The sequence below is a fragment of the Panthera leo genome, chromosome B1, assembly GCF_018350215.1.
Source record: "Panthera leo isolate Ple1 chromosome B1, P.leo_Ple1_pat1.1, whole genome shotgun sequence".
Classification (NCBI taxonomy): Eukaryota; Metazoa; Chordata; class Mammalia; order Carnivora; family Felidae; genus Panthera; species Panthera leo.
The window spans coordinates 31,231,982-31,259,185 of record NC_056682.1 but is presented as its reverse complement, the minus strand read 5'-3'; the positions used below and the strand labels follow the sequence as shown (position 1 = coordinate 31,259,185).

At 46.8% G+C, this 27,204-nt stretch overlaps 1 protein-coding gene across 7 annotated transcripts in view; it reads right to left on the bottom strand.

Moving 5' to 3' along the window:
• ADRA1A (adrenoceptor alpha 1A) overlaps positions 1-27,204 on the bottom strand; it is a 132,713-nt gene that overhangs the window by 14,255 nt on the left and 91,254 nt on the right. For 2 of the 7 annotated variants that reach the window (XR_006201550.1, XR_006201548.1), the window contains exons 2-4: positions 14,882-15,267; positions 9,759-10,690; positions 1,533-1,662 (exon numbers count right to left, since the gene is read on the bottom strand). Coding sequence is in view for 3 of the 7 variants with exons in the window: in XM_042934507.1 (XP_042790441.1) it covers positions 14,750-15,267 (518 nt within the window). In the remaining 4 variants the exon portion in view is untranslated. The other 5 variants (XR_006201549.1, XR_006201551.1, XM_042934506.1 and 2 more) reach the window with 5 other exon arrangements.

The following is a 27,204-nucleotide window of genomic DNA, read 5'->3' as shown; positions in this document are numbered from 1 at the left end:
ATCAGCTTTATTTACTAAAATACAGTTTTGAGTTCACAGACAAAATGAACTTCCAGAATGATTTCCTTTAGCCCCAGCAAGTCAAGTCCTTCCCAGTCGTTAATTGATTGTAGAAATGCAGTTCCAAGGTCTTCATTTTTGTTTCAGTTTCTCCCACCACCTCTGCTGCATTTGATTTGCAAAATCTCCCAGGTACCCTTAGCTACTATGGCAGCGTCCTGATACAGCATAAGATACCGACCCTTCAATGATGGATGTTGTGAAAGCCAGCCTCGTGGGTCTGTAGTGATCCATTTATTTTCTGCATTGTGTGTGTGTGTGGGGGGGAGGGGGGGTGGTAGTGGTAGGGAAAACTCTTTATTTTAATATTGTACAACATTTCCTTGTTAAAAACAATTCTTCAATTAAAAAAACACTGAATTGCATCATGTAAGACTTGTTTGCAAAGACTTCCAAAGCATTTGGTTATTCTTAATGATTAACCATTTCAAGTTCAACGAATGTTTATTTGCACAATGAGAAAGAAATAGACTTTTTTTTTTCTGTTTAGCCATCCCACTGTAATGCTGTGTTAAGTCTTGAAAACAAAGAGAATCAGATAATTGAGAAACCAAGGCTTTTCGATATTCAGCCAGGCCAAACATAGGAGCTCCAACAGGAAAGCCGCTGGTTCATTATTTACTGGCTCTTCCTTGGTTCATCCTTGGTTTAAACAGAGTAAGAAGAAAACCAGGCATGGTTTTCCTGCACGGAACCTGGGGAATGGGGTTTGCAGAGCCAACTGGCCACCATGAAATGTGAGGCTGATTTCCATGTGCCCCGACAGACTGGAGGGGGAGGCAACCCCGGCACATGCCGAGGTTCACCAGCCCCTGGGCCTTTGCACGGGTTCATTCCTTACTTGCTAGGAACGACTCCCTCTGTTTCCCACTCCATTTTGTCCTCCAAGATCCAAATGAGAGGTCCACCCTTTTTGGAAAAGCCTGACTCCGAGGGTGGCTTTGGTGCCTTACACTAAACTCTCCTGGCCTTGCGTGAGTTCTTGTGTCACGGAGCTTACCACGTTCTACTACAATTGTTGACTTTCCTGTCCTCTCCGTAGACCACAGGCACCCTGAGAGGGAGGATCATGTGTCCACCCTTGTTTCCTCCACTGTCTGGAGCTGAGCCTGGAGCCCTCATGGAATATTACAGAATGGACATAAGAGTGAAAGAACTGCTCTATGCAATGACAGCGTCCCTTGGAAAAAGGTGATCTGGTTTTGCAGCATGGCCTCCTGTACTTTTACAGACATGCTAGAATTCGAGGGACACAAAGGGAGCTTAAGAATGCAACAGAGGAAGTTGTACTATGCTGACTCTCAAAACACTGCACTATTTCTCCCCCAAACCTGTTTTTCTCTCTTATTTTTATATCCACAGCCTCTCCTTCAGTCACTAGTGTCCCAGTAATGACAAGAGTAATATGTTTGACTTTTGTCTTAGGTGAATGTTCAACAAAGAAGTAAATCCATGTGGCAGTTAAGACTTACAGATTTCTGAGGTGGATTCAAAAGACAGTGGGTAGCAGGAAGCGGGAGGTGTGCTGGGACCCCCTTCATTTGACCTTGAGGACAGCACTCACGGACATGAAGCTGGCTTCATGTGATGGATGTATGCTTCCTCAAAAAAAAAAAAAAAAGGCACATTGACCTTTAATGACTTACATTAATACTTTCAATATACTAAGCATCATGCGTAAACATGACCAAAACTGTAGAGGGTAAGAATTCTTACTATGAACCCAATGTATCCATTTTCGAAAGTCAACACGACCAAAATTCTGTAGAGTAAGAATTCTTACTACGAGCCCAATGTATCCATTTTCAAAAGTCAACACGACCAAAATTCTGTAGAGTAAGAATTCTTACTACAAACCCAATGTATCCATTTTCACAAGTTCAAACTTTGGTAGAGCTGGTTCTTTGTAAACTGAGGCCCACATTTATTTCCCTGTTGGCCAACCCAGTCCCTTTCTGTTCCCTATGAGACGATGTTCTCAGTTTTCCTTCCCCTAGCACTGAAAGAATGAAAAAACTCTTCTTTGTAATTTGGGCCAGCACCAACCCGTTCACCCTTGCCATAGCCCGGCTTCTCAAAACCCAGAAGACTGAAATAGCCATAGACTGTGTTTACACAAAGCAGAGTGTGCCAAGAACTTCATCTCCGAAAGTGACTTTTCCCCCTCCGTTTAAAGCAAGTTTGAGATTCCGAGTCACAAGAGACCATTTGGCCCGGAGATGGCAGCAGGTCCCTGTCAAACACAGCTTCTCAAGATGGCTGCCTGCCCTACACAGACTGAGCCATGATGGGCGGAGCTTGCGGTATGGATTTTCCTGTGGAGCCACCTGCCCAGAAGGGTCCCAGAGATCATTTAAGGGGGTCCACAGAAGTGCCAAGGCGCTCACTGGCAACTTGAAATTAGAGCTGAGATTGACTTGGTGTTCCCGTGACGTGGGTTTCAAGTCTGGCTGAAATCAAAACTGCCTGGGGGGCATGCCTGGGAATTTGCTATTTTGTCTTGCAGAAACTTCTGATAGTCACCCAGGCCTGCTGGTGCCCTATTTCTTTAGATGGTTTTAATCCCAAACTGTGCTTCAAATGTTCTACTGTTTTCCAGGGGTCAACATTACTTCTCTTTCTTATAACATCGTTTATGTAATTACACACACACACACACACACACACACACACACACACCTTTTATATAAGGACTGCATGCTATGTAGTGTCTTTCAGACCACGGTAACACAATGCCTCCTATTGCCAAGTAAGTAGTTAATTTGAGAAAGATTGCAATCACCATCACTGGAGACTCTCGTTCTAGGCTGTCTATAATCTGAGAATTTGGTGGAAAGCTGTAAACTAGTACAGTGGGTCTGATTTTTTAAAAATTAAAACAAAATGCTCTGGTAGGGAAATTTCCAACCCCAAGGAAATAGCATAGTTGTGGTAGATGGTGGGGGGGGGGCGGGGTGTACATAACTGAAACTTGGGATTTGGTGCCCGCATTCTAAATTTAGGAATGATAGCAGCCCGGCAATGGTACAACACCTCTTGCGACTTTCGAATGAAAGCTCAATTAGTGCCTTGAACTAGTGAAGACCCGCATCTGGACACAGATCAGTCTGAACTGAGGTAGAAAGCAAAGGAAAGCGAGAGATTTACCCCATTGTTTCTTGCACGGGCAGTTCTGGGTGCTTTAAGACACCTTAAAGGTGATGTAACTTATAATAATTGTTCTATTTACATAGTGTTTGGGAGGGGAAATGAAGACAGGGAAAGGGTGCCAGCGTTTGTTGGGTGCCCGCGATGATTTCCTACGGTTTATCAGCCCCATGAGACATTTTCACGTGCGCTAGTTCATTTGCCTGCCCCGTGTCCCAGGTGAGAAAACGCAGTCAAGAGATGTCAAATGACTTGTCCAGGATCACTTAGGTGGGTACAGAGATGGGCACCTGAAATTCAGCCCAGGCCTTGTGGCTCCCAGGCCACGGCTCTTCTCGGGTCTCTTGTGAAAACATTTCTTTTGTAAAGTGACTGAAAAATCTTACATTTCACCATATCTGAATGCGCGATGGACTTGGCACAGAGTAGATGCTCTAAGTGTAATTTCTCCTACTTACTCTCCGCATACTTTATCACAGTGCCCCGTATGGAGCACGCTCATTTCGTTGTCTGCAATATTGGGTTAAGTAGGTGCGGTATTACTGGAAAGTGGGCTGCCTGGGACTTGTTATACCCCAGAGACAAAAGGAGCTATTTTCTTCCCTCCACATCTGATGAAGAAAGCATGTGTTGTGATTCAGGCTGTAATAGCCGAGGCAAGAATTGCTGTTGCAGAATGTCAGTGACCGCGGGTTGCGGTTGAGATATCGGCATCGGACACGATGTTCACAATAGTGAAGGCCGAGGGTCGGGGGGAGCTGCTGGAGGTGGGGACAAAAGCAAGCGTGGGACCCCCCTTTTTAATCCAGTTAGTCTCTAGCCAACGTTTGCCTCTCTTAAGAAAGTACGGAGACAACTAACAATGAGCTGTTATTCGAACATTTGGAATACTTGCTTGTTTTGTTCTTACAAATATTTCATCATCTTACTTGAATAGCCTTCTCGTCAGGTTGCATTTGGGCAGCCTTATTTTTGATTAAAGCTACCTATTCGTCGATGCTCCCTCTTTCTCTGCTCTTTGCAAGGACTGTCACCTCTGCTAGGGCACAGGGGCTGGGTGGGGGAGGTGCTGTGGACTGCAAAGCGTTCGTGCTCAGCTTTTGATTAATGAGCCAAGGGCCTCCCAACCACTGAGACTTCAATTAGCCAAGCTGCAAAGCTGAAACCTTTTCATTATGAAGATAAGGCTGAGTTTAGCAAAAGGAATGAGGACCAGACTGGGGAAGAAAGACAAGTTTCTTGTCGTCTTTTCTGTTGTGGTTGTGTTTTAGTAGAAAAATCAATAAGCCATTGCTACACTCAATCAATATATCCCAATGTTTTGGGATGGTTTGGCCTTAAACACACTTAATACTTTGGTAGGCCCTGGCTTTTCATGTGATTTTTTTTCCTCCTGTAATTTCTAGATTGGATTGAAGCTGTTCTGAAGCACAAACTCTTAGCCAACAAGGCTGCTCCATTGTGATAGATACTGTGGGGCCAGAAACCCTTCCAGTAAGAGATGTGCCCCAGGGAGGGGGCAGGGGGATGGGAAACCAAAGTTCCTTGCCCGGAAAGCACAACAGTAGATGCTATGCAGTTAGAGCAGTCCCAGTCCTTCCAAGTGAGGATAAATGCTCTTGGCTTCCCAGCGGGAACCAGGCAGAAGAGAAGACATCACTCCATGGCTGTCAGAGAAGCACCTTGCGGGCGAACAATTCGTCTACAATAAAAGGCTTAGGTGGTGGATAAAACAGAAATGGGACTGAATTTCCCAACAGAAGCAAGGTGACCAGGCCGAGATAGTCTGAAACCACACAGGGTGGGCAGCATTCCCCGAGAGGCAGGAGCAGCAATGACTATACTGTAGTCCCTGAGGGCTGGGGACAGGAATAGTGGGAGGTGGTCTTCAGAAGGTCAGAATTAAGATGACTTCTAGCAGGGAATGACCATCTACATCCACACATCCAGCCAAGTCAGTGTAGCTTCCTTTCCTCTGCTCTTTCTAGGCTGGGAGACAGTGGAGGAAAAGCCACCCAAAGGCTTGTTGGCGTTCATTTTTCAAGCGGCTCCTGGTGCAGAGCAGACGTTGAAACATAGCATGAACTCACCCATCGCTGGGATTGGGACCCCGTGGTGATCTTTCCCTCAGTCTGTTCCTCAGTGACCCATTTCCTGGGACTGGGTTCTGCTGTTGGTTGTTCACCCCATTTATCTCTGTCTCACTTTGCTCTCAGGGTCTAGGTTCTGTCCCCTTCCTTGGTGGTGGTCTGCTTTCCTGCATGCAGATGCCTCCCAGGGGATCCTATGCCTGCCCGACTCAAGATGGCAGCTAACCTGGGCTTCCTCACTGCTGTGGTCGGCACCCCTGATTACAATCTCACTGTAACTTTTCAGAAGCCCAGTAACTATTACCTGAGCTGTCCTGGTGCATCATCTGGCATTTCCAAGGCCCTGGACTTGATCTTCCAGCCCCTTCCTGTAACTAGCGCTTGGCTCTGGTCCCATGTTCCTCTTCATCCCCTGTCTGCTTGCTTGCTCAGGAGCGGCCCTGCTCCTTAGATAGGATCCCCTAGGGGCTGTGCACTGCTCTGGGCATCCAAAGACACATGACAGCTCCTGCTCTCCAGGAGGTTTCATCTAAAGACAGAACCTGTAGAGGCACAGTGTAAAGTACATTTTAAAGTGAAAAAAATAGATAGATAGATTTTTTAAAAAGCAACAGAAGGATGAAAAAATAAAGTGCACAATTGGTTGTCAGGCCCAATCGAGAGAGAATTTGGAGAGGATGGTCAGGAAGGGCTGAATTTGAGCTTTTGATTTGAAGAAAAAATTCTGGATAAGTTTTCATGGGCAGAAAGGACAGAGTGGGGAGGAAAGTGTTAGGAGCTAAATTCCCCTAATCTCCCCCCCCCCCCATTTCGTCTGTTGAAGCCCTAATCCCCAAGACTTCAGAATATAGCTGCGTTTGGACAAAGGATCTTTAAAGAGGCAGTTTAGGTTAAATGAAGTCATTGGGGTGGGCCCTGATCCAATCTGTGTCCTGAGAAAAAGGGGAGATTAAGACACAGACACACAGAGGGAAGGTGATGTGTAGACGCTGGGGGAAGGCGGCCATCTGCAAGCCAAGGAAGGAGGCTACAGAAGAAAGAAGGCTGCAGAACCCTGACCTCAGACATCCAGCCTCCAGAACTGCGAGAGAATCAATGTCTGGTGTTGAAGTCCCTCTGTCAGTGGTACTTTGCTATGACAACCCCAGCAGACTACTACAGGGGGATTACAAATGCACGGAGCCGCGTCAGCAGAAGCAGGAGCACACTCGGTAGGAGAGCACCCTCTGCGTAAAGAAGAATGTTTCCTGGCCCAAAGTTATGATGAAAGAATAGAAGGAGTCCATGGATAAGTTCTAGGAGCAGAGGGGCTGGTGGGGACCGGGTCAGGGGTGGGAGCACCACATGAGAAGGAGCACCTTTCCCCCAGTTGAGTTTTGTTGAGTTTTGCCTAGGGTGTACCTTCTGAGGGAACAATCATTGCTTAATGCTGACACGAAACCAAGTTTACTTTGGGATTAATTATGGTCTCGAAGGCCCTAAGGGCTAAGAGGAGAAGTGAAAAGTAAAGGCACACAGAGGCAAGAGACAAACAATGCAGAAGAGAAAGAGAAGGTGACATTGTAGGGCTCGGTAAAGACTTTGGAAACGTCAGAGTGAGAGGTGGCACTGATAAAAGAGATGCTTGCCTGTGGATAGGGAGAGAAATAACCCAGAAACCACTCCTGAGCCCCAGCACTTTGTGTCTGCACCCTTCATTTGGAACTAATAGTATAAGAACAGAACGACCGCAATGGGAGCACATGTTCAAGTCCTGGGGGAGGGGCCTGAAGTGTACCTCGCTCTGTGGACCCATCTCCTGCCTGGGGCTCCTTGGAGGCTCCGGGGATCCGAGCTTGCAGTGTCAGGCTTGACTAGGGGAGGGGACGGGAGAAGTGAGGGAAACCCCCCTTGTCACCCAGAACTCTGCACGGAGCACTGTATCCCAGGGGAACAGGCACCTTCTGGGACAAGGGTGCCTACCCCAGCATTCATCGCTCATAAGTTTAAAAAAAAGTAGAGGGTGGAATGATGTAGAGAGAGAGGCAGGGATATGGAAGGGAGACTGGAAAGGAGAGAGGGAAAGGACCAAGATGGAAGGGGACGGAGAGGGAAGGGAAGTAGCCACGTAGTGTGTGCCCAAGCCTTCCTTGCTGTGCCCAACGTAGGCACTGGTGTTAGCACTGATATTTTTGGTATTGCTACATTATTATATATATTACTGATATAATTATTGATATCTCCAGGTCCTTCCTTACCAGTTCTGCACTCACTCCCATTCCATGCCTTACCCCCTGGCCCTGCTGCAGAGTCTCATCTCTCAACACTGTGGACGTTATCCTAGGCCACCAGAATTGCACACCTTGTGTCCAACTGACAACATATTCTTCCCCTTCACTGCCCAGCAGGACCAGAGAGGGGACGGGGAAGGAAGTCCCTCCGATAGCATGCTAACTTCGAGAAACATGGCTTTGTCATCACAGGGGAGGGTTAAGTGTTTCCCCACAGCAATGCCACTTTGAGTTTAGTTAGGTCATGTCAGACATAAACAAAAAATGAAAAACAGGGAAAGAAGAAGGAAAAGGATGAGGAAGAGAGGGAGAAGTCCTGCTAGAAGCTAGTATTTGTCTTTGGAAGATATCCTTTCCCTCCAGCACCTCCTTCTTGGGGATCCCCAGGGTGGACCCTCGAATTTCCTGGTGCAGGCTGCTATGATCTGAAGGCCTTCCCAAGAGCCAAGTGAGGCCCCCAAAGCCTCTAGGGACCCCCACTTCAGCAAGCTCCAGTGCTCTTGGAGGGATTTCACACCGGTCACGGTCAAATGGCACTCACTGATTGTTGCGGAGTCAGATGGATTGTGCCGGGAGATTTTGCCAGTGGTGTGAGAAGCTGAAAGACCCCCGCCCCTGCCCCAACCTCCCTGTAGACTACCCGAGCTTCCGCAGCCTGCTTGTTCTACAGAACCCGAAAGTGGGAAGGGGTGGTTGGTGCCTCCCTCTTGTCCTCGTGCCCGGATAGCAAATTGCAGTGATGAACTAAAATATGTCTTTTGGGTGAGTGGGTTACATGGAGCAAGCCGCCCCCCCCCCAACCCCCCGCCACGTATGAACTTGGCACTCTCCAACAAATCATGAAGGTTGGAAATACTAATGTAGTCAATCGGAGATGTATCAATGGCATATTTTTTTAAAAAGATGCTTGTAAGCTAGACACTAAAATCCACTGCTTGACATTATTATTAGTATTCTTATACCATAAGCTAGAGATGGCATAGATCAAGGACAGCAAAGTAGAGCCCATGGGCTGTATCTGGCCCATGGCCTGTTTTTTATGCAATGACCTATGAACTAAGGATGGATTCTATGTTCTTAGAGGATCGTCCGAAAAAAAAAAAAAAAAAAAAAAAGGCAAAAACCAAAAAAAAAAAAAAAAAAAAAAAAAGATGTGTGACAGAGACCATATGGCCCACAATGCCTCCAATATTTACTATCTAGCCATTTACAGGAAAAGTTTGCCAGCCCCATGTATACATTAAATAGATTTTTTATTTTTTAGTTGGTTTGGGAACACCCCTCCCCTCCCCCATCTATAACAATGCTTCTTGGCAACACGCATTCTTGACTTTGCAACAGATGAACTTGGAACACACCCAGCTGGGGACTGTCTGTGCCTCTTAAGTATTTTTTTGTGCCAAATGCAGTGCCCGGTGCAGGGGAGGAAGAGGGCAGTTTGCCGACAATGACAAAACGGTACTGTAACAACCACCCTCAGGCTCACCTGAGCCTTCCAGGAAGTCCCTTTTCCATCTTTGCATTCCTGAGGTCCTTAGGTTGTTAATCACTGCTGGCTTTGCCTTACAGTGTCACCCTATTGAGGAAGCCAAGAGCCCCCTGCTCTGCTTACTTCCTTGGCTCTGGTCCTGCCTATCTAGGGAGACAGAACAGAATCACATTTGCTTGTCCTTTGGCCAATAAGGGAAGCAGAGACAAATGTGCACTGAACCCCTAGGACAATCTTGCAGTGGCCAGCCGCTGGCAAGGATGTAATAGCAGAGAAGGTGACAATGGAACTGAAAATGTGGATCAGAGACATATGAAATTCACGGTCCCAAGAAACACAGTGGTCCTTGGGGATACTGAGGGCATCACGAAAAGAGGAGTCAGAGGTTGGATATGGGGCTATTCAAAGCATCCTTAAATCTCTATGTCCCCTTGTTTCTCCATGTGTTCAGTAGAGATAATACACCCTTCCTTCTCTCTGTCCTTCACAGGAATGACCCGAGATAGGCGAAATTACCTGGACAAGTACAAAGCGTTACATAAACGGAAGGAAATACTAAGCTCACACCGGGACTTTCTGTTTTAGCTTCTTTTCTGTTACATCCGAATGCACCTACTGTACCCGGGCTTTTTAACAGGTCGGTCCCTTCATTATTTTTCTCCTACAAACACAGTATGGATTTGCTCTTAAATATCTTCTTACCTGATCAAGTCTCTACTTCTCATAGTTTAACACTAAGCATTGCCAGCTTATGAGGTGGCTATGTTGACTATGATGTCAAGGGACAGTGATGTAATTAATGACTGGGTGACACGGAAAGGAAAGACAATCATTTTGTTTTGGGAAACAGAGAAGCAACCAGCTTCAGGGCAGTTCCTTGCTTATCAGTTGTAGCAAATATTACTAAACCATGCATCCCACTTTGAGCGATGCCCGGGGTAGGTCTTCCCTTCCTTCTCAACACAGGGGGCAGGTGCCCCCTGCCCACCGCCATAGGTTTCCTTTTAGGCGGGAGACTCAGGAATCCATATTGCAGCAGCAAAGAAGAAATGACATTTTCCTGCACGGGGCAGATGGGTTCCACCCTCAGCCCCTATGACATCTGGGTCTTGGGAGGCATGAGTGAAGCAAGGCAGATGGGGGCAACGGCAAGGGGCTGGGTGTCCTCTGCTGAAATCCTAATTTGCTTTTTGCCAGCCCAGCCCCCAAAGTCATCTCCACTCATTCATCTTGCGGGGACTTTGGAGGGCCAGGAGGCCACTGTTGTCATTGCCTTCTGAAGACGGTGGACCCCACAGCAGCCTGGGCTCAGCCCTGCTCCCCAACACAGCACGTAGACAAGGAGCAGGTGCCAACAGTGTGTTCCAATCGGGCTGGACCGGAGCTGTGTGCAGGCAGTTTCATGGTTAAAAGTCCTAGTAGTATAAAAAGAAATCAGATCAACGGTGGGCACACCTCTGATGCCTTCCTACTGGCCACCACTGCCTTCTTTTGGGTCACCCTAGTTTTGCTGGCAGAGTTTACCTTCCATGTGCTTGGGCTCCCTTCTCCCTTTGCTGACGAGCAGAGCTCTTTCCTTAATTAAGTCAACAAGCACTCATACGCAGAGGCAGCATCTCTTTTGGCAAGGGGACCTGTGCAGAACCAACCCCAGAAGCAAATGAGAATGTTTGTCAAGCCGTGATCAAGTAGCTGCGATTAATGAGCGAATGATTACCCGCCCCGGCAGATAGTTCCGAAAATGTTCTCATTCCCAGGCCGGGACCACGAGACCTACTGGGTCAGAAGGTCTGCGTGACAGTTCACTTTGAGGGGGTGAGGCAATCCGAGATACTCAGGGCATAAAGCTTTCATTTGCAAAAGGAAATCCAAGAACAGGTGAATGCCAGCTAATCCATAGCCACGGATGCCACCTGATTCTTCATTTTCAAGGGTTGCCTACGTGTCTGGCTACCTGGGGATCAGCATTCTGAGCCATTTCCCTATAGGGACCGATATGAAATTCACATGTTTGATATGCTCTCTGGGCTCCGTGTAATTCCTGGAGATATAGCTATAATTCCTTCTCTTCTCTCTCTTCGACTCAAAAAAAAAATTATACACACGAGATCCTCTAATTATGATCTGTTTGGGGGATTTGGCTGGGATGGAGTTTGGCAACACATTTACTGAGGTTAAATGGAAGGCAAATCCCAACGAGACAAGACATTAAAACATTTGGGTGTAGTTTCGTATCCTCAGCATATCCAATCTAAACTGGGGAGCATTCACCCCTGCTAATTAGGGGGCAGAGGCACTGGGAGAAACAGGTAAGACTTTAGCGTTATAGGCAGCTCCAGGACTGAATCATGGTTCCTCACTGGCCTACAGCAAATCTTTAATCACTCTTAATGCTCAGCTTTTTACCTCTAAAATAGAAACGTGAAATTGGTATGAGGTTTAGAGATAATGGGGTACAAGATGCCCTGCCAATGCCCGGCGCACCAAAGAACCTAACAAAAAAGCCTTAAGAATATATTTATTTACCCAAACATCGCTGTCCACCATGGATGGATGATCCCAGGTAGGTAGTGAGAGTTCAAAGCCTTAATATTTTGGGGAGCGTTAGCATACACAAAATGATGACAGCAGAGTGGTCTTGGATGAGACACAAGTGAGGCAAGAGGAAGAAAACTGTGACAAGCAAAATGCTCTCCTGAAATCCTTGCAGTAACTTGGGGAAATGTCTGAGTACAGACATCCAAGGTCTTTCTTAAGGCACGCAATTTGAACTGCAGAAGCAACTCAAATTTTGCCCATCCCATTATGTCAAGTTGATTCTTTGTGATGTTCAGAGAGTCTCACAGCAACTGCTTTTTATAACACATTTGAGAAAACATTTTGACCACTGTTACTCTGGGTAAATTCTTCAAACTACAAATAGAAGCAGTAAACATGTGAGTATAAATATGACAATCATTTGTTTAACTGTGACAATTTTGGAGAGTTTTTGGCATGCTCAAAGGTACAGAGATTTTTGTGGATGAGTAAAAAATAACTCAAGTATTGTTTATCCCACTTTGACTAAGTCTTGGGTGACATTATCGATTTCTTGTCAAATTGGCATGTTTATACTTAATATCATGTTATGGGAAAGGAAATAAATGTTAAAGTTTGCCTCCCTGGAGGGAGTGTGGTTGGTGAAGAGTGTAGCAGATAATTTATTTATGGATAGTTTCACATGAATACAATTGTCATGGCTTTTATCTGATGGCCGAAAGATTTTCTAGCTGCTTGTTTTGATTAGAAATGGCATTAATGCTGGCTTTCTGGTGATCCTTAGCTTTCTAAAATCCAACATTTAGGGGCACCTGGGTGACTCAGTCAGTTAAGCATTCAACTCTTGATGTGGGCTCAGGTCATGATCTCACGGTCATGAGATCGAACCCCATGGGGGCTGTGCAGAGCCTGCTTGGGATTCTCTCTCTCCTGTCTCTCTGCTCCTCCCCATCCCCTCCCTCCCCAAATAAAACCTAAAATTTAAATTTGTCTGGAAATGTTGTTTAAGAGAGCCATATTTTACGGAAACAAGACATTTACCATTCTTTTCCCGGGGATGCTGTTCCTGTAAAAGGGAGCCTGGGAAAAGTGGTTTTTAAAATTCAGATCCTGGACGAAACTCTTGTGAACAATGAAACTTATCTTTCCTATCATGGCAGAAGAGAAGTTTTGTTTGTTCAAGTCCTTTCTTGATGCTTACATCCATAATAGGACCCCCACATCTGGTAGAGCTGTTATGGGACATGCAGACAGGCCCAGAGTCTAAAAATCCAGCCAATATCTAATGCCAGAATCAAAGTTATAAGCACAAGGCATACATAGTGTGTGTATCTGGTCAGCAAGAGGACATTCTCCAGAAAGGGTTGAAAAGGCAAAATATTTTATGTCCCGGCACAACCAGCCACAAACTCAAATCCACATGCAAACATCCCCCCCCCCCCCTCCCGCCGCCCACCATGGCAGTGTGCAAAGGTATTAGCCTTCAAGGCGCACTTGAAGAAATTATCATTGTGTGCAAGGGAAGAAGAAAAGATCACAAGCTCCTACCTTTGCTGTGAAAGTTAAACAGGGGCTGCAATCTGCTTGGGAATTCTTAAGAGGAAATTACTCAAGTGGGGGGAAGAGGCCACAGAAATGGTCGACCAGTAGTTTTTAAACCACTGATTCTAGTCCAGAATTATTCTAAAAACGTAAGTCTTATTTTAAATTCTTACTGTGGCACGTGAAAAATATTTTAACTTTTGCATATCATGATCATCTTCATCTTTAGTAATATTCAGAGTTATGAAGGTTTACCAAAACTTGGAACACATAAAGCAAGTTCCCCCCATTCCTGTAGAAAGTGGGGATAGATGAAATGAACAGGTTCCTGGATCTTTTACCAGAAGCAATGGGCCTCTGTCAAAAACTATTTGCAAATTCCTCCTTTAGATGATTTTCTGGTGACCAGTCAGTCTCCTCTCAAGCTAAGCGTGTGTATCTTTCAAAGTTCAGGAAGGGTATCCCTTGGCATTCAGGGGATTGGCATTCAGGGGATTGGCATTCAGGTATCCCTTGGCATTCAGGACCTTGAACCTCATTCATTATGCGGTAGCGAAGCAGCTGAGAAAAAACGGAAGTCAGGATGTGCCTTTCAAGGTACTACAAGCTCTGGATTTTCATAATGGAGTTCTGGAAAAAGTAAGCCATTTGCCAAGAAAAGCCTTTCTAAGCCACATCAAAAAGGCTGCGCAGTAAGCTTGCAGCCTCTTAGCATGAAATCAGCACCCACTCCACCCCAACCTCATGATCTTTAAGTAGGTTTCACAAGAAGCCTTCCTCGATTTGATCTTGGCATTGGCTACTGGAATTTTTTCTGTAGCAGTAAGTTGAAAAAACGGGCCCTCACCTCTACTGCCTCCTATCAGGAAAAGCCATCTTTTCCCCAACTATCTAGACCCGAGCATAGAGGATGTGCCTCCGTTAATTCCGAGGCAAAATGAGTGCCCCCTCCCCCTCATCTTTAGGGAATCAGGGGCAGCATCCAGTCGAACTGCTGCAAAAGGTAAACCTCACTGCCACGTTTCACCCAAGTTAAGCAACTGGATGGATCAGAAATAGTGGAGTTTAAAATGCACTCTCAAAAGAATGTGCCTGGATGTTGGCCTCCATCTTAAGGCTCTTCCTCTCCAGGCCCTCTCCTTGTAAATATCCAACGTGGCTGTCAGTAAGTTTAGCCTGAGAATAAAATCCCCCTCACTCCATCAAGAAATAGCTCCAAACTTAGAGTGTGTGCTCAAAATATTCGTGATGAAATCATAACCTTATATTTATAGTCTTTTGGATTGTGTATGACATTCTGTTTCCCATGGTGGTTTTCGTTTGCAAGGGCCAGACGTGGAAAGCGGCCTCAGAGGATGACCGCGAGAGCATTAGCCTCAAGGAAATGCTGTTTATCGTCATTTAGAGCTGGATGGTGGTGTGACATCCCCCTTCTTCCCTGAGCCTTACCCACTGCCCAAGGTCTCCTCCCCCACCCCGTTCCCACATGGTCCCTGGTCTGATGGTCCCGTCTTGTCATCCAGGAAGAGTGAACTGGCCTTCCGAGTAGGAAGTGGGGTGGGTGCCTAAGATCATCCCCCGCCCCCTGCCTTCCTTCTGACCTTTCCTGTCCTCTAGACTTCCTCCCCATTTTCACTGAGGGAGATGGTGTGGATCTTAATGGTTGGAACTTGGTGGTTCTCTCCATGGCTGGGGGTCGAGGGCCCCATACAGCAGCACACCTGCAAAAAGCTTTTACTTCTCACCCGGGCTGTGGTGCAGGCTGATTGGTCTTTGGACACTGTAATCCTGGCAGATTCACGGGGCATCGAAGAGAAAAATTTCCACTCACAGACCCCATCCGTCTTGGAGATCTTATAGAAGGTCTCTCCGGATCCCACTGGAATGCGCACCAGGTCCTTGTGTTGGCCCTCCAGGGCATGGCTGGGTGGGTGCAGGGTATAGCTCAGGGCGTGTTTGGAAGATTGCTTTCTGCGGAGACACTGGATTCTCAAGACATTCTGAAAGGCCTTTTTAAACTCTTGACTGGAGCATGGGTATATAATAGGGTTGATGCAGCTGTTTAGGTATCCGAGCCAAAACGCTATTTTAAAAACTGTTTCTGAGGGCTTGAAATCAGGGAAGAAAGACCCTAGAAGAAAACACACAGATTCATACACATTATTTGCAAGCCAACAGGCCAATTGGCCAGGGAAACAAGCAAATAAAAGCACACACATACTTCCGTATCGCTAAAATGTTTCAAATGATTCCAAATGCACCTGCGTTTCTCACTTGACCGGCTAGCCCCTCTGAATGTAGCCCTTTCGTAGTATCCTCGGAGACCCTTCTCACCTGGTTCACATGTGCAATACGTATTAAGGGAGCCGACCCATCGGGTGGGGATGCACCAGTTCTCGATGATGAAACATCACGTGATGGGGCGACGCAACTTTAAATAATAAGACGATGAAATTTAGGCTGAGTCGGCACATGCAAGTTGTTTTGACTGAATTTAAAAACAAGTTGGAATCCATTAAAATAATCCATATCGAAACGGGGATACCTAAATATGCCCTTTGTTCCTCGATGGGGTGTTATATAGACACAGCCTAAATAATTGTGAATCTCTTCTCTCCTGAGCAGGGGAGTTGTATGTTTTGTTTTTTTTTTTAAGTTTATTTATTTTTGAGACAGAGAGAGACAGAGCATGAACGGGGGAGGGGCAGAGAGAGAGGGAGACACAGAATCGGAAGCAGGCTCCAGGCTCCAAGCCATCAGCCCAGAGCCCGACTCAGGGCTCGAACTCACCGACCATGAGATCGTGACCTTAGCTGAAGTCGGACGCTCAACCGACTGAGCCACCCAGGCGCCCTGGGAGTTGTATGTTTTAATGAGAATCCAGCATGCACAAAATACTGGCTATGCCAACTTTTGGCCAGTGGTTTTCTACCACGCTGAAATTATGCCGATTATTTTTGATGCTGCCTTTTGAGGCCTCCCTGCTCGACATGCTGTAATGGCTGCCAAATGCTTGTCAGTCACTTGACCTTCAGGGTCTTCCAAAGTACTCCATGTAAGCTAGCTTTCTGCCATTAATATATTTACTCTAACCGCATGCACTGCTTTCCTGCAACTGTTGCCCATTTTTTGTCCTCTTAAGTTGGGACCCGATGTCTCAAATGCTCCTTCCCATCCTCTTTACCTGTTCAAGACTTATCCATTAATTTACACGGGAGGAACCAAGTTGCAGACCTCTTTACATCTTATACAGTAATGGTCACGTAGCTCTTGGTAGCACAGTGACAAAGCCATGGAGACTTAATGCATGAACAGTCTTAGGGGTTATCTTGTTTAATTTGTCAATTTTCAAATTTAAAAAATAATGATCGAAGAGGTTGTCGCAAGCTTCATGGATAATCACTAACGTAGGGATGGGTAAAGGACTCACGGTGTTCTTTATTCTCTGCACAACCTTTTTTTTCTTTTGCTTCAGCCTAAGATCTTGATTTCCTGTCTCTCTTTTTCTCTCTGCTTGACAGACCCATCAGAGTCATGACAGACTACTGGGTGCACCGAAAATCCACTCTGGCAAACATTGTCTTGAAATTTAGCAGTGGATCTCACAACTACAAGCAAAAAGTGAACTTAAATATTGCAGAACCGAAGAAGACAAAATGGGATGGTGGTTATGGGAGCATTTATTACCTCTGAAACTTTAGGACCTATGTTCCCTTATGGGATCTCAAAATATACTGGAATAACACGTCTCTTGGGAAAGAAGATGGTGTATGGGGAGTGAAGTTGGGGGAAGCGAAATTGGAGAGATGTGTTTTCAAGCTTCATTTGAGGGGTGGAGAAAGTGGCCATTGCCAACATGACTGGTGGTTTTGTGTGAATACAGTCAGTTCTAGAAAAAAAAAAATCATCTTAACATTATGATGCCTATACATTGTCCACTATTTCTTTCTAACAGTGCCAGTGACATGATTAAGTGAACACTCTTCACAAAGACATGTCTTGGCCTGGGCTTAATGAGGATGTACGAACAGGGCACACCTTGTCTGGGGATCTCACCATTCTGTAAATCAGGTAGGCAGGGGAGTGTATTTCTCTTATTTGAAAAATGTCAATAGCAAAGAAAAAAAATATATGAATTGTGAATGTGAATGCTAATAAAGGGATTTGGGAACCCTGGAATCTCCCACAATCCTTTTGAGGTCACTATGCTCACAGAGCTCAGTTTTGCATTCATAAATCTCAATAAATCTCTTCCGTCCCTTGAACCTCCTTGAACTCCAGGCCTGGCGGACCCAGAGCTGAGCGCTTGGGCTTTGTCTATACTGGCCTTCTTGCTATGTCCACAATTTAAGAGGTAAATAATGGTCTGCCCTTTTATGTGCTCAAAACACCATCTCCCCCCTGCAGCTAGGGTATAGGGTGAGGCAGGGAGGTGGTTAAAATGCATTTACACCAAGATTGGAATGTCAGATGGTCTCCAGCTTTAATGTTCTGGACATATTGTCTTGGGTAATTTAAGTAAGTCTCGAGACGTTGGCTTTTCAGACTGATTGGGAGATTTTTCTGGACAAGAGGCCTTTCCATAAATGACCCCTTTTAATTTATTCCATTAAGTGTGTGACAGCACCTGGATGTATCTAAACCTAGCCTATCTGCCCATTCCCAATCTGACAATCCCACAGGAGCAGGTCGTGGGATCCACTTCTGCTGGCGATGTTCATCCTCCCTTGGGGGTGATTCTCTTTCAGCAGCTGCTGGCAGAAATTAGGAGAGGTACTCACAACTGCACTTCCTTCGGGAACTTTCCAAAAAGGTGAGAAAAGCCAGCATGGGGTGTTTCCCTCCTTATTCACATCCTTCAATCTCTTTTTGCCGTTCATTTTTCCTCCCCTAAGAAGGGCAGATTGTGCTGGGATCTGGCTTGGAAAACAGTTGCTGCTGCCCTGTGGGGTCCCTTCATCCAGCCATCCTTCTCTGTACAAACCTTCCCACTCAGGCACTGTCTTCTTGGCAATCCCCACTATTTCTATCCCCAGCTTCCATTTCTTCTCAGATCCCTTTCTTCTTGATGATGACGATGCTTTTTAGGATGGGAAGGCTCCTGGATCGTGCTACTCCCTGTTTCCACCCACCATGGCGTGGGGCACCAGGGTCGAACCCACCGGTTGGGGGACCAACATCTCTGATCTGGGTGCCTCTGACCTGGGTACTTCTGACTAGACCATAAGCCCCATCTGAACCTGTGTTGCATCAGGGTTGTTTGCTCGGGGAGCTCTAGAACCCAGCATGGTGCTTGCATCTCGAAGGCCTCCTCCCAGTTACTACTGATTGAATGGCCGACCCCTGTCCTCTCCATGATTCTGCTTCCTGGATGTGGCCTGGCTTTCTTCTCTGCCTGACAGCTGTAGCCCTGTATTTCTCTTCTTGCTGGTGCTTTCCTTCTTCTGCTGCTCTTTTTTTCTTCCCCTTTTTCTGCCCAGCTTCTGTTCAACCCTCTGGTTTTCTCTGTAATAGGGTTTCACTATCGTTTTCTCCTTGCTGCATCATCTGGTGTCTAACACTGTAGTTTTTCTCATCGGGCTTCCTAGGAAGAGCCAGAGTTTTGAGTTACCCACGTGAGCATAGGGGCTTCTATGTCTCTTGTCTCCATTGGTTTCTTGTGTTCCTCAGCACTCCCTGTCCAGACTCTGCTTCGAAGGGAGCAAACTGCTCCCAGCTTACTTCTCTGAACCCCTCCCCCTTCAGGTCAGGCCATCCCTTGCTTGTGCACCCGCCTGGGTAAAGTCTCGAGCTTTGGAAAAGCCTCGAGTCCCTAGGGACTCTTTCCCCATTCCACTGAGTTCCCTTCCACCATTTGGTCCTGCTACAGAATTTCTGACTCTTCTTTTGGGGATGCTCCGAACATCTTGGTCAACTGAAACTTGATCAGATGAGTTCATCCCCAAGCACCATTAACATCTGCACCCTTGAAGTGAATGTTCAGAATCCTCACCTCCACTGTCAAGGCCTCTGGATTTCAAGGGGAAATTGAAGCTGATGAATTCAAATGACACCATTTATGACTCGTCACTCAGTGTCCTCTCCATTGGGAACACGTCACCTTTCATTTCTGATCCAGGCTTCATCTGTAGGCTTATGATAGGGGACACTGGGAGCCATGGACATTAAGTCTTGGCCACTTCTACTCACATTTTAGGTGTTTTCTCTCAATGCCCCCAACGCAAGAGAAAACCAACTTTTCTGCCAGTGTTGGTCTCCTTAATGAGTTTTCTGCCAGCGCAGCTCACTCTAAAAGGCGGTGAGGATACAAATGGTGTTCTCAAATTCCAACCCAGCATTGGTAATTAGAAGCTTCCTCTGCAGTTCAACTCTCTCAGAATCAGGGTGACTTGGTAATGGAAGCAGAAAGCTATGAGTCAGTCTTCTCAGTTCTTACCTCCCAGCTTCCATGCTTCATTTCACCCACCTGAAAACTTGACATTTACCTTAATGACCACTTTGAGAAACTCTGGGTTATGATAAGCCCTAATTAGCTGGAGTCACGGAATGCCAGAATGCGGAGACTGGCAGAAACGTAGAGCCTAGCCACCACTGCCTTCCTTCCTTAACAGATGAAGACGGTAAGGCCGAGGAGAGGAATGGTTCCCACAAAATCACCTGGCTCATTTGTGGTCCCGCCAGGCCCAGACCCAGACTCTGCTCTGTTTCACCCATTTCTGCTCCTGGTGTTGTGTGCCATTTAGCAACCCCACCATGGCACGGACGTGTTAACGGCAATTAGGTCCAGCTGTTGTCATAGGATGACGACAGGTCTTTCAGAGATAATGAGACGCAAAGGGGAGGAGAGAAGCACCATCAATAATGACAGCATTTAAAAACCCGTAAAGTACTGTTCAGACACTGGAAAAAAGCACAGTGGGCGATGATCTTGGAACAGCCCATCTGCAGGGTATCACATTCTGAAACTTGGGGTTTAGATGACTCCAATTAAAAAAACTGTGGACTCCAAAAGAAGCAGCTAATGTTATGTGACCATTGGAGAAAATGACCCTCATTGTTTCTCCCCGTCCAACCAGTGGTCTCTCTGTGAGTGTGGTACCAGCCTAATGTGACTGGTATGCATCCAATGAACAGAGGAGAGATCCGAGCTGTCCTACAAAGAGGCGGCCAGCTCCCCAGACCAGGAAGTCCCGGTCCAAGCAACATTCAGGCCAGGTCGGTTGGCATCTTCTAACCAAGAAGCAAACTCTGCCCCATTGAACAAAATCCCAGCGAAAAGCTATAGGAATCAGAGGGTAAGCACAGGCCCAAGTTTCTTATCATCCCAGAATCTACCAGATGTCTCTGGGTTGGGCTCCCAGCTTGGCTGTCACAGTGACATGCCTGAGCCCTCCTGAGGTTCATCCAGGGACCACCTTTGAGCAGTCCTCAGCCAGACAGGCGTCTTTAGGTTATCCACCTAGAATGATGGTCAGAATATCTAACAATGCTGGCCATGAACCATGAGCTGGAACCCCAGGCTCTCAACTTAAGATTCATGGATAGGCCTCCCATGAAGTGAAATACAAGTCTGTGTATGTACGGAGACTCATTTTCCTGAGAAAAGAGGATTCAGCTTCCATTGGCTTCTCATTGTGGTCTCGGGGACACAAAAGTTGGCTAAGCCTGGCTCCCAGCTACTGAGAACCAGCCGTACCGCTGGCCGGAGTACCTCACTAAGCCCGTTCATCCTGATGACAGCATTAAGCTTACAAATGGGGCAAGACGATGTTAGTTCAACACCTCTTTAGAAGGACCTGCTCTTTTCTATTTAACTGAGCTCTCGGCTTGCGCGTGTTAGGGAAATGATATGGTTGCTCCTCTCAGAGAGTTAGTATGCTGAGTCTTTTCTGAACTTTCTGGCAGGAAGCTGGGGTAGCAGTCAAGCAGAGGAAGGCTGGAAGTGTGGCAGGGTGCAGTGAGTAGGGGAAAGATGCAAACGGCACGGAACAGAAGAAACCTGGGGCGCTACGGGGACTGCCCAGTGCGGAGGGCAGTGCTGGCCCTTTTCCCTTTCCCCAGGGACTGGGGTACGTTAGTCTCCGGTTTCTGTTGTCAAGAACCACTGTTTCTTCCAGCCCAGGCGAGAAAAGAGGTCACCTGGGGAGGCATTCTCTCATACCTCACAGTTCTGCAAGTGGGAGACACGTTTTTTAAAAAGTTAATTTATTTATTTTGAGAGAGAAAGCGTGAGGGGGGAGGGGCAGAGAGAGAGGGATTCTTTAGATCTGATGCTCAGGGCAGGCCTGATGGAGGTGAAATTTAACTTTTGTTCTAAAGGATGAGAAACAGCTGAGTGTTCTAGGCAGAGGGAAGAGTTGATGCAAAGGCCCTGCGGCAGAAAAGCACCCCGCATGTTCCAAGCATGGGGAGAAAGTCAGTGAATCCCAAGGAGAGGGAATCCCAAACAGGCTCCACAAGGTCAGCACAGAGACTGATGCGGGGCTCGATTCCATGAACTGCGAGATCATGACCTGAGCCAAAAATGAGAGTTGGACGCTTAACCAACTGAGCCACCCAGGCATCCCAATCGGGAGACACTCTTTATGAGACCCTTCTGGCTGGCCAAGTGTGGCTCTGCAGAATTAGGGATTTTACTCTGGAGGAGTCCAGGCTGCTCAAATCAAAGCTCTACAAAAGGCTTCTGTCACCAGTTGTCAAAGCCCCAACCAGCATTTCTCCTTTCAGAAAAGGGGACTGGGTCTTCCAGATCACCCGTGTTTGGCCCCAACCCCCGCAATAACTCGGGGGAGAAGAACTCGTGTCCAGCTGTGTCAGACCCTAAAGAGTACCTCGTGCGGTGTGTTTCCTTTTGAAATGAATCCATAATTCAAACGCTTCCAAAAGCCAGCAAGATTTTTTCCTCCTTTACTTCACAAAGCACAGCTTGACTTGGGAAAATGCTAGCAATTACGTCGTCTTGTTCTTTTACCGGTGGTTTCCTTAGAAGTGCTCTCCTTTCACGAACCAGTTTATTTCCCAAACGTTACCACGTTCGTTAGGGTCACCCTTGTTTCGGGTCTCTTGTCTGAAACGTCATCTCTCCACACAAGCTTCCTCCAACCACCCGGTCTGAAGAAGAGTAGTCCTCAGCCTGGCGTGGTTGCTTTCTTCCATGGCGCGTGTCGTGGTTTGTACGTTCTCAAACATTTTTTTTTTTCCTCGTGATGAGGACTCTTCAGATTTACTCTTAGCACCTTTCAAGTCTGCAATACAGTGTTATGAACTGTGGTCACATGCCGTACATCACAGCCTCTGACTTACTTGTGTTACAACTGGAAGCGTGGACGTTTTGACCCCGTCCCACGTTAAGTTTTCTTTGATCGTCTTACCCTCCGGAGCGTGCTAGAGGCCCAGGCTGTTGTGCTTACTGTAGTGCCACTCCAGGGTCTGGCTCGGTGTCCGAAAGGAGGTTGCGTACTTGACTCTTCCTCCTCCTCCTCTCTGCCTCTTACATTGCAACCGGTCCCCAAGCCTCACTGACGTTTGCCTTTGAAACACCTTTAAGACTTGCCTTTTCCCTCCACACCCATCCCAGCACCCCTGCATTATGGAGGCAGAGCATGGAGTGTCTCTTCACTTCCAGCCTTGACCACTGTTAAGCCAACAGTGCCCGGTCATCACCCTGCAGCCTCGTCGGGACCAGGGACCAAGAAGGCGCGGATCGTTGTTTAAAGCTGGGTGAGTCACTCTCCCTTCCCGAGTCTCAGTTTCCACGTCTGTAAAATGAAAGGTTTGCACCAGGCCATCGTTGCCACCCCTGGCCCCCTATAAAAGCATTCAACGTCGAGGAAAACTGAAGTGGTCAAAAGTGAGATGCTATCTGTCTTTCTCTGGCTGACTTATTTCATTTAGCATAATACCCTCCAGTTCCATCCATGTTGCTGCAAATGGCCAGTCAGTTGGTCAAGCGAGATGATTAAGGAACCCCGTGAGGGATCGCTGGAAGGGAAGACGGCAGACTGGAAGGGAGGGAACCCAAGGTTTGGGGCTAGGTTTTGCGGAGGACATCCTAATGTCCTTCCTGGAGATTTGTGTCTCAGCTGGAGGAGAAGAAGGGCTGAGAGGAGACATCCAAGGGCTGTGGTCACGAGATACACCTGTTGCATGAGGGACACATGCAACACAGAGGCCCACTGACAGTCACACGGAGCAAGTATGGCATTTGCTCTTTGGCATGGAGCACAGCATGGTCAGCCTGCTGGCAGCTCCAGGGCCCCCATGCCCCTCAGTAATATGGGGGCTGCTGAGTGGCTATGATGCTGGTCACCTGGTCGTCTCCAAGGGGATGGGACAGAAAGAGAAGCAACGGCTGGAAGCCACGAGGAAAAATTTTCACAAATAACAAAAAGGAAGGGAGGAGTTCCAAAAGGCTCAGTAATACAGTTAAGGGAACCTCATAATGGTGAGATCTGTCAGGATGCGTGTTGTGAATTATCTTTGGGCTGATCACAAGATCAAATACAAGCTCATCACCTGTCACTCAAGGCCCTTCATCATTTGGTTTTCACCAGCCTTGCACAACCTCCTTACCCATTATTCATTCATGTAACAAATGATGCACTTAGCACCCTCAGTCAGACAGCCTTTTGTAGACATTGGAGCTAGAATGGTCAGGAAAATGCATAAGGTTCCTGTTCTTGGAGGTTACATCCTGTGAGTACTTCCAATAAATGCTCGTGAAATTGAATTGTGAATTTCCAACACCAAGGCTTTCTATTGGCCATGGCAGGCTGTTCACCGTAATTTGGTTAATCTATCCATGTGATGATGGCTCTCCCCTTCATTCTCCTGCTTCTCTCTCAGGACTGTCCCTCTCCCCTACCTCCATCCATCTGGAATCCATTCAGATGGTCTAACTTCAAAGCTGTGTTCAAACTCCAGCTCATTCATGAACCCTTCCGCATGGCAGTCTATCTTGTCTTTTCCCCCATTCCCCCTAATCCTTGGACCTCAGTGCTTTTCTCTATAGCACTCATCACCACCTTCTTTTTTAAAATAAAATTTATTGTCAAATTGATTTCCATACAACACCCAGGTCTCATCCCAACAGGTGCCCTCCTCTGTGCCCATCACCCACTTTCCCCTCTCCCCCACCCCCATCAACCCTCAGTTTGTTCTCAGTCCTTAAGAGCCTCTTATGGTTTGCCTCCCTCCCTCTCTGTGACTTTTTTCTCCCCTTCCCCTCTCCCCTGGTCTTCTGTTAAGTTTCTCAAGATCCACATGTGAATGAAAACATATGGTATCTCTTTCTCTGCCTAACTTATTTCATTTAGCATAATACCCTCCAGTTCCATCCATGTTGCTGCAAATGGCCAGATTTCATTCTTTCTCATTGCCAAGTAGTATTCCATTGTATATGTAAACCACATCTTTATCCATTCATCAGTTGACAGACATTTAGGCTCTTTCCATAATTTGGCTATTGTCGAGAGTGCTGCTATAAACATTGGGGTGCATGTCCCCCTGTGCATCAGCACTCCTGGATCCCTGGGGTAAATTCCTAGCAGTGCTTTGCTGGGTCATAGGGTAGATCTATTTTTAGTTTTTTGAGGAACCTCCACACTGTTTTCCAGAGCGGCTGCACCAGTGTGCATTCCCACCAACCGTGCGAGAGGGTTCCCGGTTCTCCACATCCTCGCCAGCCTCTATAGTCTCCTGATTTGTTCATTTTAGCCACTTTGACCGCTGACTCATTTCTATACTTATTTCTTTCCTCCCAGCTTTTCTTGAATACAAACTCCCTGAGGGGCAGAAGTTCCTGTCTTTCCATTTCGCTGCTGTTTCCTCAACACCTCTGACAGTTTATGGCATATGGTAAGCCATGATAAACACCAGTGAATGAGTGACATGTTCAATCCTTACGGTTCTAGTCTCTCTAAAGACACACACGGCTTCTTGTCCCTTACATCTCCCTCAGTGATGAACACAGTTCTCAGTAAATGTTTGCTGCATTAGGGGCTGACACTTGTTGATGGGAGAAAATGGCATTTTGAATCAAACTCCGGCTTCAATTGCTCACAGCTGGAAACATATGCTTATGTGGAGAAAGCGGGCGTCTTAACTCGCATTCCAACACTTTATCTTCCCCATCTGTGAGGCGCTCATATTGACATAAAAACAAAACCATTCTACAAATAATTTTGTACAGCTAAGTCCCAGGCACTTCATGAAATTATTACTTCCAGTACTTATAAAGATATTTTATGGGGTCTTGTAGGCAACGTCGAAGCCTCTAATTACGACAGCAGCCTCTCATATTCGTAGGATGCAAATCCAAGGCCAAACACCACAAATCCGACGCGGTGACATGAACGACCCAAATCGGTCACCCAGGGAGGAAGCACGGGAGTTTCTCAGCACGATGTCCCTTCACATTCAGCTTAAAGGCTCAGGCAGGTTTCATCCGGAGTCTTGCCAGAAAGGACACGGGTGAGTTGGCTGGTGCTTTTGTAGTAAGAGGTAAACAGGCGAGCAGGCAGATGGACTTTGGGTTCTGGACTGCCTGTAAAGAGGCCAAATCCGAGTTCTCCGGATAATTCCCTACTTGGAAATGACACACCAGGTCCTCTCACCGGGTCACCCAGAGGGATGTGCCCTGATACTATGGCCATCCTCCAGGAATATCATCTAGCTCTGTCTAAGGCAGAATCTGAAGAATACTTTGATCTCTATTCCCAGCTCTGGCATCCCCTCCGCCCCTGCCCAAGGTAAGCCAGGGATCAGGGTTGTGGGGGGGGGGGGCTGTGGACCCCTGCCACCTCTCCCCAGTCCTAGGCTCAAGCTGGACCAGACCAGCTGAGTGCCTCACTTCCACCAAAAACAGGGGGTATTCGAACTGACATAACATACATGCATAGGCATTTTAATAGCTTGTTTTCAAAATACACAGGGTCTTTTGGGAAGCTATAATATGGCTTCTAAATACAGCTGGGCAAACCAATTTTAAAATGCAAAAGGGATTGGGAACTTTTTCTCTTTAATTTGAAAAGGCAATAGGGGGCGCCTGGGTGGCCCAGTCGGTTAAGTGTCTGACTCTCGGTTTTGGCTCAGGTCATGATCTTGGGTCATGAGTTTGAGCCCCGCAAGGGGCTCCGTGCTGACAGCACGGGGCCTGCTTGCGATTCTCTGTCCCCACCGTCTCTCTGCCCCTTACATCTCCTCTGTTTGAGGAACCTCAGAGAGAGAACCTGTTTGAGGAACCTCAGAGAACCTTCCCTGCCTGCTATCTCTCAAAATAAATAAATAAGCTTAAAAAAATAAAAAATAAAAAGGCAATAGAGTATGGCACTGTTTTAATTACAGACATCTTTGAAACAAAGAACTGACCATGCTTCTGTCTTTCATAATAGATGCAATATTGAGAAATCTCAGTTTTGCTGGCAGTGGACAACCTCACTCTTTTCAAACTTAGGCAAACCTTCTGTAGTCGCAACTGAGAACCGTCTCATATTCAAACAGGGGAGGAAGCCATCGGGGAAGCTCGTCCATTTCCATGGTTTCGATTTCCTTCTTTGCCTAGACGACTGTCAAACCTCTATCCTAGGGCATATCTGGCTCCTGACCTCCAGTTCTGCATATACAACTATTACTGGACATCTTTCCTGATGTTTCCAAACAATTTCATCCTTAACATAACCAAACGGAACTCACTGTCTCTCACAAAACCTGCTGTTCCTTCTCTCCTCCATCCATCCTCAGTAGATGGCACCCTTTCCCCTAAGCTGTCCCAGCTGGAAACCCACTATCACCCTCAACCTTTCAGTCTCCCACTCCTCTGTGACATCCCTCAATCTCCCAGTCCAGACTGCTGAAACTTCTTTCTCCTTGTCGCCATCCATCCTAGTCCAGGCCACCATCATCTCCAGCTAGGACCATCTGTTCGGCTCACTAATTTCCAGCCTTACCTCCTTCCAACCTACTGTCTACACTGTAGCCGGAGAGATTCTAGGAAAGCAAACTTGATCATCTCTTCCTTGATCAAATCATTTCAATGACTCTCCACTGAATTCAAGATCAAGTTCAAATT